The 13855-nt window shown below is 41.8% G+C and overlaps 1 protein-coding gene across 5 annotated transcripts in view; it reads left to right on the top strand.

The window, feature by feature from the left end:
- Nucleotides 1-13855, top strand: part of Plekhh2 (pleckstrin homology, MyTH4 and FERM domain containing H2) — a 108959-nt gene that overhangs the window by 32689 nt on the left and 62415 nt on the right. For all 5 annotated transcript variants that reach the window (XM_029471537.2, XM_029471538.2, XM_029471536.2 and 2 more), the window contains exons 3-6: nucleotides 1034-1096; nucleotides 10821-10970; nucleotides 12899-12982; nucleotides 13491-13572. In XM_029471537.2, coding sequence (XP_029327397.1) covers nucleotides 1034-1096; nucleotides 10821-10970; nucleotides 12899-12982; nucleotides 13491-13572 — 379 coding nt within the window. The remainder of the gene's footprint in view (nucleotides 1-1033; nucleotides 1097-10820; nucleotides 10971-12898; nucleotides 12983-13490; nucleotides 13573-13855) is intronic.

Genomic DNA, 13855 nt, shown 5'->3' with positions numbered 1-13855 from the left:
TCTGGACGAACAAAGCCCAGGAAATGGTCCCAGTCAACGAACCCTTTAAGAACGAAGCGTCATTGGCTCAAGCCATGCTCCTGAGGTTGAGACCCTGTAGCAGGGCAGATAGGAAGCATGGAATGTCGGATAGGAAGCATGGGATGTCGGCTGGGATGTCAGCTGGTTGGGGCTGGCTGGCCCCTCTAGCCAGCCAGGCGCTCCGCTTCTCGGTGGTGCCAGGAGAGGGCGCGACCGGCCAGCTGGTCCTCGGGGGCAGGGGGGCGGGGGCTGCCCTGGGGTCGAAGAGTTGGAAGTTAACCATGAGTTCTGGACATCTGAACCAACAGTCCTGGAAAAGAGTGAAAGTGAGCCCAGATCTAACAACAGACTGCTCTAAACTTGGTCAAACTACAGCCTCAAGAGAAAAAGACTTGAATTTCATCTGGCATACATTCCTTAATCACTATTGGGTTTCTGAAAGACGTTTATATTGTACTTTCTGTATTTATTTAGGTATTTGTGTTTCATATTCTTTCCATCCATCTATAAGACTACATTCAGGATGCCACAGCCTTGACTTAAATATACCATCCAGTAAGTTTGTGAGAATACATGCTTCCCTGGTTTAATTGTGGCTTTTTTTAAACAAACAAACAAACAAACAAACAAACAAAAAATCCTGGCTAATAAGGCATTCTGTCTTTTTATTGTTCTTAATATGTATTGACCAGTAACTTATAATCTATCAATGGACATTCTTGTAGTGTATGAGATACCATATTGAAGAAGGAAAATGCGATTGATACCAATTCTGCGAACTAACAGACAACACTTAAAAAGTCACCAGTTAATGGGCTGCAGTGTTCAAAGCATCAAGGCTTTCATCAGCCTGTAATATCGAGTGCTTTTGAATGTTGTTCATCGTAATTCATATACAATGGACTACTTCATTTATTTTTGAGAATTGATGACATTATGGGATTTAAAGTCTTTTCCCAACAGGTAAATATAAATAAATATTTGTGTATTTTATACCCTCCCTCACCTACAGATGCAACAGTTGGAGAGACAAGTTATCGATGCAGAACGGCAAGCAGAAAAGGCTTTTCAAGAGGTAGAGTATACGCCAGTCTTTCCCTGCCTCTATGTACAAAGAGTATATGCCAGTCTTTCCCTGACTCTATGCGTACAAACATTGTTTAGCTCAAAACAGGATGGCTGTCAACCTTACTGGATATTTTATAATTTTGCTCAAGAGCTCAATTCATAGAGTGGGAAAATGTACTCTATTTTGTTCCTGTACAGATTTTCCAAGAAGAAAAAAGATTTTGGTAGGATATTTTATCTTTTTTAGAAAGTCAAAGGTAACTTTGGATGGGAATCCTCACAGCAATTAGGTTTTCTATGTACCCATGCCCACATCCACTTTATGTACAGTGATAAAGAGTTGGAAATTATGTGAATCACAGATTGTAGAAAAATTAATGGGTAAACGTAAGGCCATGAACAGCTGCTGCTCAAAAAAAAAACACAACTATTTCAAATCATTTTACTGAGAACTAATAGAGAAACTTGCTTACCATTAATAAAATATGTACAAAATTCATATTTTGTATACTAATGCTTATGGGTCAGGAAAGTCAAATCCATAAGTTAAAAATTAGTCTGAGAGGAAGTTAGAAATCTGCTTGAATTGTGGCATTAAGATGATCTTTTTTTCTTTTTTTGTATTTTCATTTTTTTAAATTTTACTTTGAGTCTTTGGAAGATTTGGTGAGTCATGTGACCCTTTCTGGGCCTTGAGAGCAATGAAGTGGATGGCTTGGATATGCACACCCAGCCTGGACGTTCTTCAGTGATATTCAACCCACAGCTTCTCAATTAATGAGAAGATCCTTACCACAGTTGCTCAAAGCCACAGTTTCCAAAAGCAAAAAATACCAACCAAACAAACAAAAAATCAGCAATACAAAATTCTTTCTCAGAAATGCATAGTATAGCTAAGAGTACTGGCTGCTCTTCCAGAGGACTCAGGTTCAATTCCCAGCACTCACATGGCAGCTCACAACTGTCTGGAACTCCAGTTTAACAGGATCCTATACCCTCACACAGACAAACATGCAGACAAAACACCAATACATATGAAAATAAATAAATAAATAAATAAATAAATAAATAAATAAATAAATAAATAAATAAATCACACAGAAAGAGAGAGAGGGGGAGGGGGAGGGGAGAGGTTTGGAGAGGGAAGGAGGAAGGGAGGGGAGAGAGAGTGGAGAGGAAGAGGAAAAGAGAGGAGAGGAGAGGGAGAGAGGGGGAAGGAAGGGAGGGAGAGAGAGGGAGGCAGGCAGGGAGGGAGATGCATAGTGCTGCAGTCAGTCTTTGGTGTCTTTTGTTAGTAGGCTTTGGTGGTACCAAGCACATTTCTCCTTTAAATTTGAGATTACATTAAAAAAATTTTTTTTGGTTATTTGGTATTTTCTTCATTTACATTTCAAATGCTATCCCAAAGTCCCCCATACCCTCCCCCCCCACTCCCCTACCCACCCACTCCCACTTCTTGGCCCTGGCATTCCCCCGTACTGAGGCATATAAAGTTTGCAAGACCCATGGGCCTCTCTTTCCACTGATGTATCTTTTGATACATATGCAGCTAGAGACAAGAGCTCCGGGGTACTGGTTTGTTCATATTGTTGTTCCACCTATAGGGTTGCAGACCCCTTCAGCTCCTTGGGTACTTTCTCTAGCTCCTACATTGGGGGCCCTGTGTTCCATCCAATAGCTGACTGTGAACATCCACTTCTGTGTCTGCCAGCCACCGACATAGCCTCACAAGAGACAGCTATATCAGGGTCCTTTCAGCAATTGAGATTACATTTAACATAGCAAATTGTTAAGAGTGGCTTAAGAGATATCTGAGCAATGCCAACCCAACCTAACTCTTGCTTTCTTATTCATATTTGAAAAGAAACCTTAAAGTTTTAATTACATGAAACCTCAACCACATATAAGAGTAGAGAAAACAGAGAGAAGGAATCTCTTGGGAGTTAGTTAACTTGCGGTTTGTCTTATCAGTAGTCTATTGCTCCCTCCATACCCTGGATTATTTTGAGGAAGCCAATACCAGATGTCATACAATTGCACCCGAGAGCTGAGTGAAATCAAAGCTACCATCTCTCTAGCCCCGTGTTTTTGTTTATTAATTGGGTGAAGTTCGTATAATATAAGATTATTTAGAACAGATAACTACAATTATCATATAATCAGCATCTCTGTTTAGCTCCATTCATTAATTATTGCCACCTTTCACGATGAAGCCTGTCACTGTCACTCCCTCTGCCCTCCACCCTGGCAGTCACAGAGTGCACTCTGTCTTTGTGAATTTACCCACCGTGCATAGAACGGTGAGGCCTTGCTATGCGGTCCAGGCTGGCCTTAGAATTCTCTTGCCTCAGTCTCCCCAATGTGGGGATTACAGGTATGTGCCACCACACCTAGATTGGTGATTTCTTACAGAATTCTTCTTATAATATGTGATCTTTGTGTCTGGCTTCTCTTACTAGTAGGATAATTTTGATCATGTTCCATATATATGTCACATTTTGTTTATTCAACTATTGATGGGCATTTCAGTTGCCTCTGCCTCTTGGTTAGTATGATCACAGGCATGCACGTGTATTTATTTGAGTATCTGTTTTTATTTGTTACTATATTACTTGTAAATATAAATTTATTTATACATAATAGGTAATATTTATCATTAATGTAATATGTGTATATGCTGTTTTCCTCATTTTAAATGACTGGCTTATTAAAGTTGAGATCAGGACTGGATTGACACATTTCATTTGAGTCTTAGACTTTATTCTGTGTGGTTCTTTTTCTCTCCTTTGTTGGTTTAGTTTTTCCTCTCAAGCGTTCTGAGTTTGGAATTTGACTTATACCTTCCTAGGGTGCTGGTAAGCGTGCCTTTACTGTGTCCTTTATTTTAATTAGAATTAAATCTAAACATTTCCCTCCACCTTCGTCTCACCTTTTTCTCTCTTCCTCTGTATTTTCCAATAGCAATGGCAGTGGCATTTAGTTCCAAGGGTCTGTAAAGTGAACGTGTCAGACAGCATGCCCACTGGCAGTGTATGAGAACTGTAAATGACAGCAGTGCCAGCATTTGGCTTTGCTATTCATTTTAACTTTAGCTACTCCTGCCCTGTTCATTTGAGAAGGACTGTAATCTAAATTCTTATCGTTGGCTTGGTAAACATACAACACTCCCGTGCCATAAGTCAAATCCATCCTGTTTAAAACTTAATCTCTTGCTATCTTATAATGCCTATAACATAAATAAATTTATCTTATGAAAATGGCCCACTGATGGGCCATCCCATGAGAAAGGCTACAGCGTGGCACAACTGTAGACACTCCTGTACAACTGTGGTCCAGGTAGATATGGAGGCTACTTCTTTAAACACAGATGTTTTTTTTTTTAAAGATTTATTTATTATATATAAGTACACTGTAGCTGTCTTCAGACACTCCAGAAGAGGGCGCCAGATCTCGTTGTGGATGGTTGTGAGCCACCATGTGGTTGCTGGGATTTGAACTCTGGACCTTCGGAAGAGTAGTCGGGTGCTCTTACCCACTGAGCCATCTCACCAGCCCCTGGAGGCTACTTCTAACTCAGTGGCTCTTTATGATTCTTGGAGAAGAGTTGCCCCAATTTACCTACAACAGTCTTGAAAACATTTACAATGAGAACTCAGGGTTTGAGGTGAGCCGTTTCCCTTTCCTCTCCTCCCTCCCTCTTCCCAGAGACAGTGGGAAAGAGGTGGGGACCTATGAGACCAGAGGTTGCCAAGGAGACCAGAGGTTGCTAAGGAGACCAGAGGTTGCCAAGGAGACCAGAGGTGGCCAAGGAGGATCTGCACAGTCAGAAGAAAATTCAGATGGAGTTCATGGTTGTCCCTCTTGGGGTCAGCTGACAGCTTCTGGTTTATGGCGGATTGATCAAAGACCACAGCCTCTTCAGTCAGACTGTTGGGCTCGGTCAGCTCTCCTCTCCACTGCTTCGCTCCAGCTCTCTATCTGTAAACTGTGATGCAGTCTTGTGCCTGTCTCCTAGGCTTGTGTAGAAGTAGGTTACTAGAAGTTAGGTACTTGGAACGCTTCCGAGCACATAGTAGGAGTTAGCTATTGTAAAGATGGAAGCAGATTTAAGTGAGGCGCCTGGCACACAGTCAGCCCGCAGTAGATGGTGGTGGCAGAAGCAGTATTAGCAGTGTACGGGTTTGTGTGGCTTCCATACGGGTAGGACAATGAAAATAAGCACTGGGGGTTATGGGTAGCTCTCCAAACTACCCTTGAGCTCAACGAATTACTGGAAGCATTTACAGGATGCAAAACAAAACAAAACAACAGCAACAACAACCACTTTACAGTCATGGTTATGGTTATATACAGGGAAAAGAAACATTTAAAATCCATAAAAGAAAAGGGCACCATAGGCAGTGTCCAGGAGCGCCCAGGTCCAAGTTTCCAGTTGCTGTATCCCAGTGAAATCATGCAGGGATGTGCTGGCTCCTCCCATTAAGGTTGCATGAGCAAGATTTGCAAAACATTGCCAGCGCCAAAGCCAAAACCACAAAGTTTGGTGTACAGGGGATCGGCCTGAAGTACTCATGTGATGGACCTTAGTTATTAAGACTCTAGCTTTCCCCATCCCTCTATTCCCCTGCCAGAGTCACACTGGTACCGCGTGGCCGAGACCCTGCGTGAACAGCAACAGATATTCACCATGGTAATGACTTGAGTGAGAATATGTGCCCACAAGGTGTGTATTTGAACAGTGGGTTCCTATTTGGTGATGAAGTTAGTGGAGGCTTAGGAGGTTCGGCCTTCCTGGAGGAGCTGTGTCACTGGCAGTGGGCATTGGGGCATCAAGATCCCAGCCTCCTCCCAGTTTGCTCTCTCTGCTTCGTGCTTTCCATTCAAGATGAACTGTTTGCTGCTTCAGTCACCATGCCTGGCTGCTGTCAGGCCTCCCTGTTGTCATGGTGATGGCCTCTTATGCCCTTTGGAGCCACAAGCCCAGATAAACCCTTCTTTCTAGAAGTTGCCATGGATATGGAGTTTATGACGGCGATAGGAAAGTAACTGGTAGCACCCATCAAGTGTGTTGTTAGCATGTTGTTAGCATGTTGTGCCCAAGATGGCAGAAGCCAAGGTGCTTTTATTTATAAGGATGTCCCAAGGGCTCAAAGATTCCCTTTGCCCCAGACCAGTCAGAGCCCTGTCCTATCTTTGGGATCTGAGCAGTTCAAATCTACTTGAGCTAGTTCTTTGATGAAGAATAGCTTAGAGATGTCAGGATCTAAGGCTTAGGAGAAGATTGAAGGATATGAGGAGAAGAAGCAAATAAGAACTTACCAGGAGGAAAAGAGAAAAGCCAGGGCGTATGTGTAGATGCTTGTGAGTTTGTTTAAACCAGTGTGATTTGTCGGTGGGTTTTTTTTTAAACAACTTGTTTATTTTTATTTTATGCGCATTGGTGTTTGCTTGCATGTCTGTGTGAGGCATGTCTGTGCGAGGATCCCTTAGAACTGTAGGTACACACAGTTGTGAGCCACCATGTGGGTGCTGGGAGTTGAACTGGGACCCCTGGAAGAGCAGTCAGCGCTCTTAACTGCTGAGCCGTGTCTCCAGCTCCTCATTCGGTGTTTGTTACTGCTTGGTCCGAGTAGCTAAAATTCCTGTATGGTTAAGGTTAAATGAATGGAAAAAGAACTGGGCTGTTTTCCGTGTGCTTGTGGTAGGATATTTTAAAAGACGGCTTGTTTCTTCTGTAAACTTAGCATTCCTGTAGACATCTTATTCATAGTGATTACCAAGGAAGGCTGGGAATCCTGGTCATACAGGGCCAGCTGGCAAGCGGGATGCTGGTGACTATTTATTTTGTGATTCTTTAAGAGACTTTGCACACATTTGCCAATATTTTCCTCGCCTCAGAAAGTCGTTTATCCAAAAGTAGTAGTCACCTGAAAAGAGTTTCAGATGAGAATGGTTCATCCAGGGATCTTTTGGTCATGTTCATGCGTAACACAAAAACACATTCTTTGGTTATAGACCCTAGCTGTCCAGAGCTATAGGAATGTAGTAATTAACCTTCCCTAAGTCATGAAAGGGCAGTTTCATGTGACATCTAAGTGTGGCTGCTCTGTTCTCACATGGTTCCGAGTAGCCAGACCTTGCATTGCTGTGACAGAGACCCCGAGAACAACTGTCTTCAGGAGAAAGGTCATTTCTTTTTTGGCTCATGGTTTCAGTCTGTGGTCAGTTGGCTCCTGAGATGAGACAAACAGCAGGGTGGAGAAAGCAGGTGACAAACAGAGATGCTTATGGTACAGCCAGGAAGGGGAACAGGGGCTGGGGGGAGCAGTAACAGGAAGGGGCTGAGGGTGGGGTAGAGACAGAAACAGGCACACTTGGGATATATAAGAATGCCTCCAGGGAACAAGAACTTCAGACTCTCGCTCTCGGATGATCCTTACCCCAGCCCCAGCCCACCTTTCCACAATGCCATCAGATTCCTCTCCCACCAGTGGCTGAAGTAATCCATTACTGAAGTCAGAGCTCTCGGGATCAACTGTGTCACAGTGGCTGGCTCTACAGGGTTAAACCAAGCCTTCTATAGATGAACACTTTGGGAAATACTTTATATCTAAACTGTAACTGAATTCTGAATTCTCTTCACATTTCCTTCCTCTCTGGTATATATGTACATGACACACACAGAGCAGAGCAAAGTCAGGTGTCTTCTTCAATTACTCTCTTCCTTTAAATCCTTTAAAAATTTAGCTGGGTGGTGGTGGCGCACGCCTTTAATCCCAGCACTTGGGAGGCAGAGGCAGGCAGATTTCTGAGTTTGAGGCCAGCCTGGTCTACAGAGTGAGTTCCAGGACAGCCAGGGTCACACAGAGAAACCCTGTCTCGAAAAAAAAATATTTTTGGGTAACTGTACAGATGAATACGTGTAGTTAGATCATGTCCACCCATGCCAACTTCCCAACTCCAGTGTCTCCTGGGCCTCCTTCAACAACCCACCTCCCCTAACTCTTATTATGTCTTCTTCCTTCCCCACCTTCTTTTTCTTCTTCCACTCTTTGTCCAGTTAATCCAACTGTGCACATGGACCACGAGCATCCACCATGGGATCCACACATTACTATAGAAAACTTTCCATCTCCTAGTGACCATCAACCGTCAGTAGTCACTCCACTAGAGGTGGGGCCTCGATTGCTCTTCATTCTCCATGTTACAGGGTCGATTGGCTTGATCTTGTGGCAGCAGCCACAGTGGCTCTGGAAGGAGTTAATGAATTCAAGGATCTTGTCCTTCCCGGAGGACATACCTCACAGCAGTCTTCCAGGACTCTGGACTTCCAGGATGGCTCTTGCCATTCCAGCCCTGCCTCTGAGCCTCTGTAGAAGGCTATCCTGCTGAGGGCTGCACACTACAGTTATCCACTCACTGCATAGCTGTGTTTTTCTTAACCTCAGACCACTGCATAGAGCCGTTTCTTTGATGAGGTTGACCTTGTTTTTGGAAAGAGTCTCACTGAGCCCACAGCTCGTGGATTTGGCTACACTGGTGGGCAGTGAGCCCCAGGAATCTCTTAGCCCTCCTCCTAGCACTGGGAGCTGCCACGCCCAGCTTTTATGTGGGTGCTGGGGATGCAAACTCAAGTCTTCGTGCTTGGGCAGCAGGCACTTAGCTGACTGAAGCTTGAGGAGGTCCTTCTATTACTATATTCTCGGAGAGGGGCTGACATATTTGACACTACTCTCTTCAAATTCTGTCGCTACAGAATATCCTGCTGATTGATAACTGGGGAAACTGCTTGGAGATTGGGTATTCGCTGTCTAGTTTTCTCCCACTGGGCTATTTTTCATGGCAGATCTCTTAGGTAAACCTTTGTCTTTATGAGTTTTTATGGCTCATCCAAAACCAAACCAAAAAAAAAATCACTGCTTTATGTTAATTATGTTAAAGCGTCTAAACCTAAGGCCATTTAAATTATTTAAAAAGCAAAATGGGTTTTCCTTCTTTGATTTTGTTTTTAAAGTTTCCAGCTATGTATGTGTGCATTGAGTATATATATATATATATGAGACAGTGTGTGTGTGTGTGTGAGTGTATATATGTGGTGCATATGTGTGTATAAGTGAATGTATGCAGATGTGCTGTATTTGTATATGATTGTATGTATGTGTATAAGTGTGTGTGTATGTGTGTGTGTATGTGTGTGTTGTATATGTATGTGGTGTGTGTATATGAGTGTGTGTATGTGTTTGAGTGTGTGTATGCATCTTACATGTGTGTGAGTGTATGTATGTGTCTTTTTGTGTATATGTGCTGCATGTGTGTGTATAAGTGTGTGTGTTTGTGTGAGTGTACATATATGTATGTGTGGTCTGTGTGTATGTGTGTGTAAATGAGTATTGAGAATATATATGTGTGTCTCTGTGTATGTATATGTAGGTGTCTGTATTTATATGCATTGTGTGTCTCTGTATGTGTACTGCATGTGTGTGGTGTGTGCATGTGGTATGTATGTATGTGTGAGTATAGGTATTTCTTTGTGTATGTGTACTCTGTGTTGTATGTATATGTGTGTGGTGTGTGTTATGTGTGTGTGGTGTGTGTGTATGTGTGTTTTTGTCTATGTGTCTGTATGTGTGTGTGAATGTATGTCTCCTTCTCTGTGAATGTGTGTGTGTTTGTGTGTATGTGTCTGTCTGTGTGAGTATATGCGTGTCTCTCTCTCTGTGTGTGTATGTGTACTCCATGTGTGCATGTGTTATATTTAGTTAGAGAAACTTTGGCATCTGATTCCCAGTTACATTTACACAGTGAACCCACAGATGAAACCTGGTTTCATGTTTTTAAAAAATAAAACCAAACTTACTTTTACAGCTTTCTCCTAAAAATATCCTATAGCAAACATGTCCAAGTTTCAACTGACTTTAAGAATTCATTACATTTTTCCCCTGGTGTTATTAAAATGATGGACAATTTGCTTTGTTTGAATTATCGTCTATAATTCCTCAAATGCATTCGTGTTTTTCTTCATGTCTATAATCGCTGAGCTTCTGATACTTTCTTACCTATTTAGAATATTATGATATTATAGAATATTGTATAAATTCCTTCCTTATTTAGACCTTCTCATGAAGTCTCAGGTGAGGCTTCAAATACCATTAGGCTCTCTACCATGCAGGGATTGGGTCTGTGATCTGCCGAAAGAGGACAGGGACGGTTAGAACAGTAAGTCGACTTCACTGAGTTGGGTAGATTCACAGTGTGGGGGGAGCAGACACTGCCCACGTATCCTTCAAAGATTCCTTATGTCTCAGTGTTCTTTGCAGAAGATGCAAGAGGAAGTCTGTCTGTTTTAGATATTAAAGAAGCACTGCTCACCCACCTGGCTCACACGTGTTACAGTTACATACCACTATTTTTCTTTGAATTCTTTTCTTGCCTACATATGGGGAACGTTTGCTTCCATATGGACACTTTGCACACTGTCCTTGCTCTAGTCGGCACGGGCTTTACCCTGTGTATCCGCAGCGGTCTGATGATCTCTTGTGCCTACCCTGAAGGAAACACCACGTGTCAAATAGTCTTCAGACTTTGTAATCGCTACAGTTCGTCACACCTTACTGTTTAATGGTTTCAGTTTGTGATACGTTTTAAGAACCTAATGTTAAAGTGCAATTCTAAGCTTAAATCTCTGACAAATTAAGTGTGGCACAATGGCATAATTTACCCCCTGAATTTAGGTACAAGTGATGGAAGAGAAACTAAAAGCAGCTAATATTCAGACCAGTGAGTCAGAGACGCGGCTCTATAAGAAGTGTCAAGACCTGGAGTCTGCGATGCAGGAGAAGGATGGCATCATTCAGAACTTGGCTCTGCGGCTTGAAGAGCAGGTTAGGAAACCGAGTTGTCAGTTGTATTAATATGTGCTCATTGATATAGAGTTAAAAACAAAGCCTAGATATGGCACTATGGAGAATCTTACTCATAGGATTATGTCACATGGTTTGGTAAGAGGTGCAGGTAAGAAAGAGGTCGTTCCATTATTGTCTTGGGTGCCTCAAGGCCTCAAGGAAAGATCTAGCACTCTTTATTATGTGTGAGCTCGTGCACATGTATATGTGCATGTGTGTGCATGTATGTGTGTGTGCATGTGTGTGTGTGTTCTATATGTAGAGGTCAGAGGGTACTTACAGGAGTTGGTTCTCTTCTTCCACCACGTGGTCCTGGTGACAGAACCCACGACATCAGGCATAGTGGCACATGCCTTTACCCATGGGCCCTCTCTCTGGCCTCAGATCTAGTAGTTTTTTCAATATGTCAGTGTTCTTTAACATTCAGACTTTAGAGTTTAAATGTGATGTTTTTCATTTGGACATACTTAGTTTATAGCATGCATAAAATGTTTGCAGCCACAGTGGATATGGTGGTCCATGCCTGAAACGCCCGAATCCTGGAGAATCATTAGTGTGAGGCCAGTCTAATGAGACTATCTAAAGACAAGTCATTCGCCTGGTACATATTATGTTCGAACTAATCCTGCTCAGAAGTCTTCCGTTTCCAGCTGCTCCCTCTGAACAAGTAGACTTCTGTCATTTTTATGACGAAAATTCACCAGGAGTTGGGTATAATCAATCAACCCAGTCATCTCAGCTCTTGAGAGGCTAATGCAGGAGGATTGCTACTACTGAATTAAAGCCAGCCTGGGTTACAGAGCGAGACCTTGTCTCATTAGGATTAAATGACACTCAGGTAGCCAAAAATGTGACTGCTGTGTTTGTTAAGTGCATTAACATTTTCATTTGTTTTTCCCTTCTCGGTGGGCTCAGTGCTTTAGTGCAGTGAGTTCTCAGCATCCTAGCAGCCTGATCCCCACCCCATGTGACTTATGTGTTATTCACATTCTCTGGAGTTTTGTGACCAGAGCCAGGTTTTAAGGTTGTTAAATGTGACAAAATAGAGTTTCTCTGTGTTTGTTTTTCTGTTTTGTTTTGTTGTTGTTTTTTCTACTGTTTGAAGGAGAAAAGAACCCTGCTCCTAAGCAGATTCGTGTTCTCCGCCTGAATTAGTAGGTCCAATTTCTACTGGTCCAGAAATAGTTCCTTTTGTTGATATATTCAAGGGACTCACTGCATTTTATGAGTCTCTGGGGGGTGGGGAACCCTGTTGCTCCTATGATCAATGCTTGTGGTACTAGATGGATACTTTGTGTTGCTTCAACAAGATACCTGACAGAAGCAACTTGAGGAAGGAAGGGTTTGCTTTACTCACAGTTTGAGTTTATAATCCATCACCACAGGGAAGACATGCGGCAGGAGCAAGCAAGCTGTACCTTGTATCCACAGTCAGGAAGCAGAGAGAGATGAATGGTGGTCCAAGACCAAGGCAGGTCTGCCCATATCAATCAACCCAGTCTAGAAAAATCCCTCCGACACGCCAGAGTGTTGCTTTCCTGGAGCTCTTACGTCCCGTGAAGTGGTCCGCCAGGTCATCGTCACATCTGCATGTGCCTTTTCGTTTCTTACTCTGCTGAACACTTTTTCTTTACTTTGCTTCCCTTTTCCATCTTTTTGTTTTAACAAGATCTACTGTTCAGGCTGGCCCACACCCCATGATCCTCCTGCCTCAGCCTCCAATAGCTAGGATTACAAGTATGTACCACTATGCCAAGCAATTCGGGCTTTTAAAAATCTGTTGGGTTACCTGGAGGTAAATGTATTGACCTGGAAACTGGTTTAAAGTGGTTTTGACCTCCATATTTTATGATATAATGTCATATCAAGCTTATGTTTAAACTAAACCAGTTGTTATGTTATTTCAGAAACAAGTGAGGATACAAGAAGCTAAAATAATAGAAGAAAAAGCAGCTAAGATCAAAGAATGGGTAACAGTTAAGTTAAACGAGGTATTTATGGCTACATTTTTCCTTTATTATTTATTTCTTTTAATTAAAGTCTTTAGAATAGACAGCCCTGAGTGAGACAATAAGTCCTGACCAGTTGGTAATTGTTCTGTGTTTTGATAAATTTGTGATAGACTGCTTTCATTTTAATATCCATTATATTTTTTAAATTTAAAAACACTGATATACTCATGATGGTGACTGTAAACAGGCATATTTTAATGAGTTGATTTTAAATAATTATGAATATTACATGTATATGTCATAAAGTTAATAAGTTTGGTATCAAAGGAGCACAGACTAAATGCTGAAATAGTTTTAAATTACTTTACAGTGGGAAATGCGTAGTGACGAAAACTTTTATTGTTAAGGTTGACAGCCTATACTAATAAGCTTACCAGCTTGCACATAGAGTAATTATATATTGCTATTTTCTAAATTATACAAGTTATTAATGAATTTAAAAATTATTATTTTGTATTAAAGAATATCATTCTGCTCTTTTATTCAGCTAGAAGTAGAGAATCAGAATCTTCGTTTCATCAACCAAACCCAGACTGAAGAGATAAGAGCAATACAGTCAAAGTTGCAAGGTATGACTATTTTCACTAAGATAGGACCATGGATGTGTTTGGCTGTATAGGAGTTTACTATTAGTGTTTTAAGGATATGATTATGACTATCATATAAGATGCTGTTGTCAGTAAATGAAAAAGAATTTCTCCTTCCAAAGAGAAGTTGGACTGAGAAGCCACAGCAAAAAGTGACAAGTGATGATATATTAATTTATCAAAGTGGCATTATGTAGGTCAGAGAAAGATGACTGCATGGTAATTTTGCCTCTCTCTGTTAAAAGGAAATCCATTTAAAGACCAA

Source organism: Mus caroli, unplaced genomic scaffold (assembly GCF_978045245.1).
Source record: "Mus caroli unplaced genomic scaffold, Mus_caroli_1 scaffold_18, whole genome shotgun sequence".
Taxonomy (NCBI): Eukaryota; Metazoa; Chordata; class Mammalia; order Rodentia; family Muridae; genus Mus; species Mus caroli.
The sequence above is the reverse complement of the archived record's forward strand: the minus strand, read 5'-3'. Positions and strand labels throughout refer to the sequence as shown.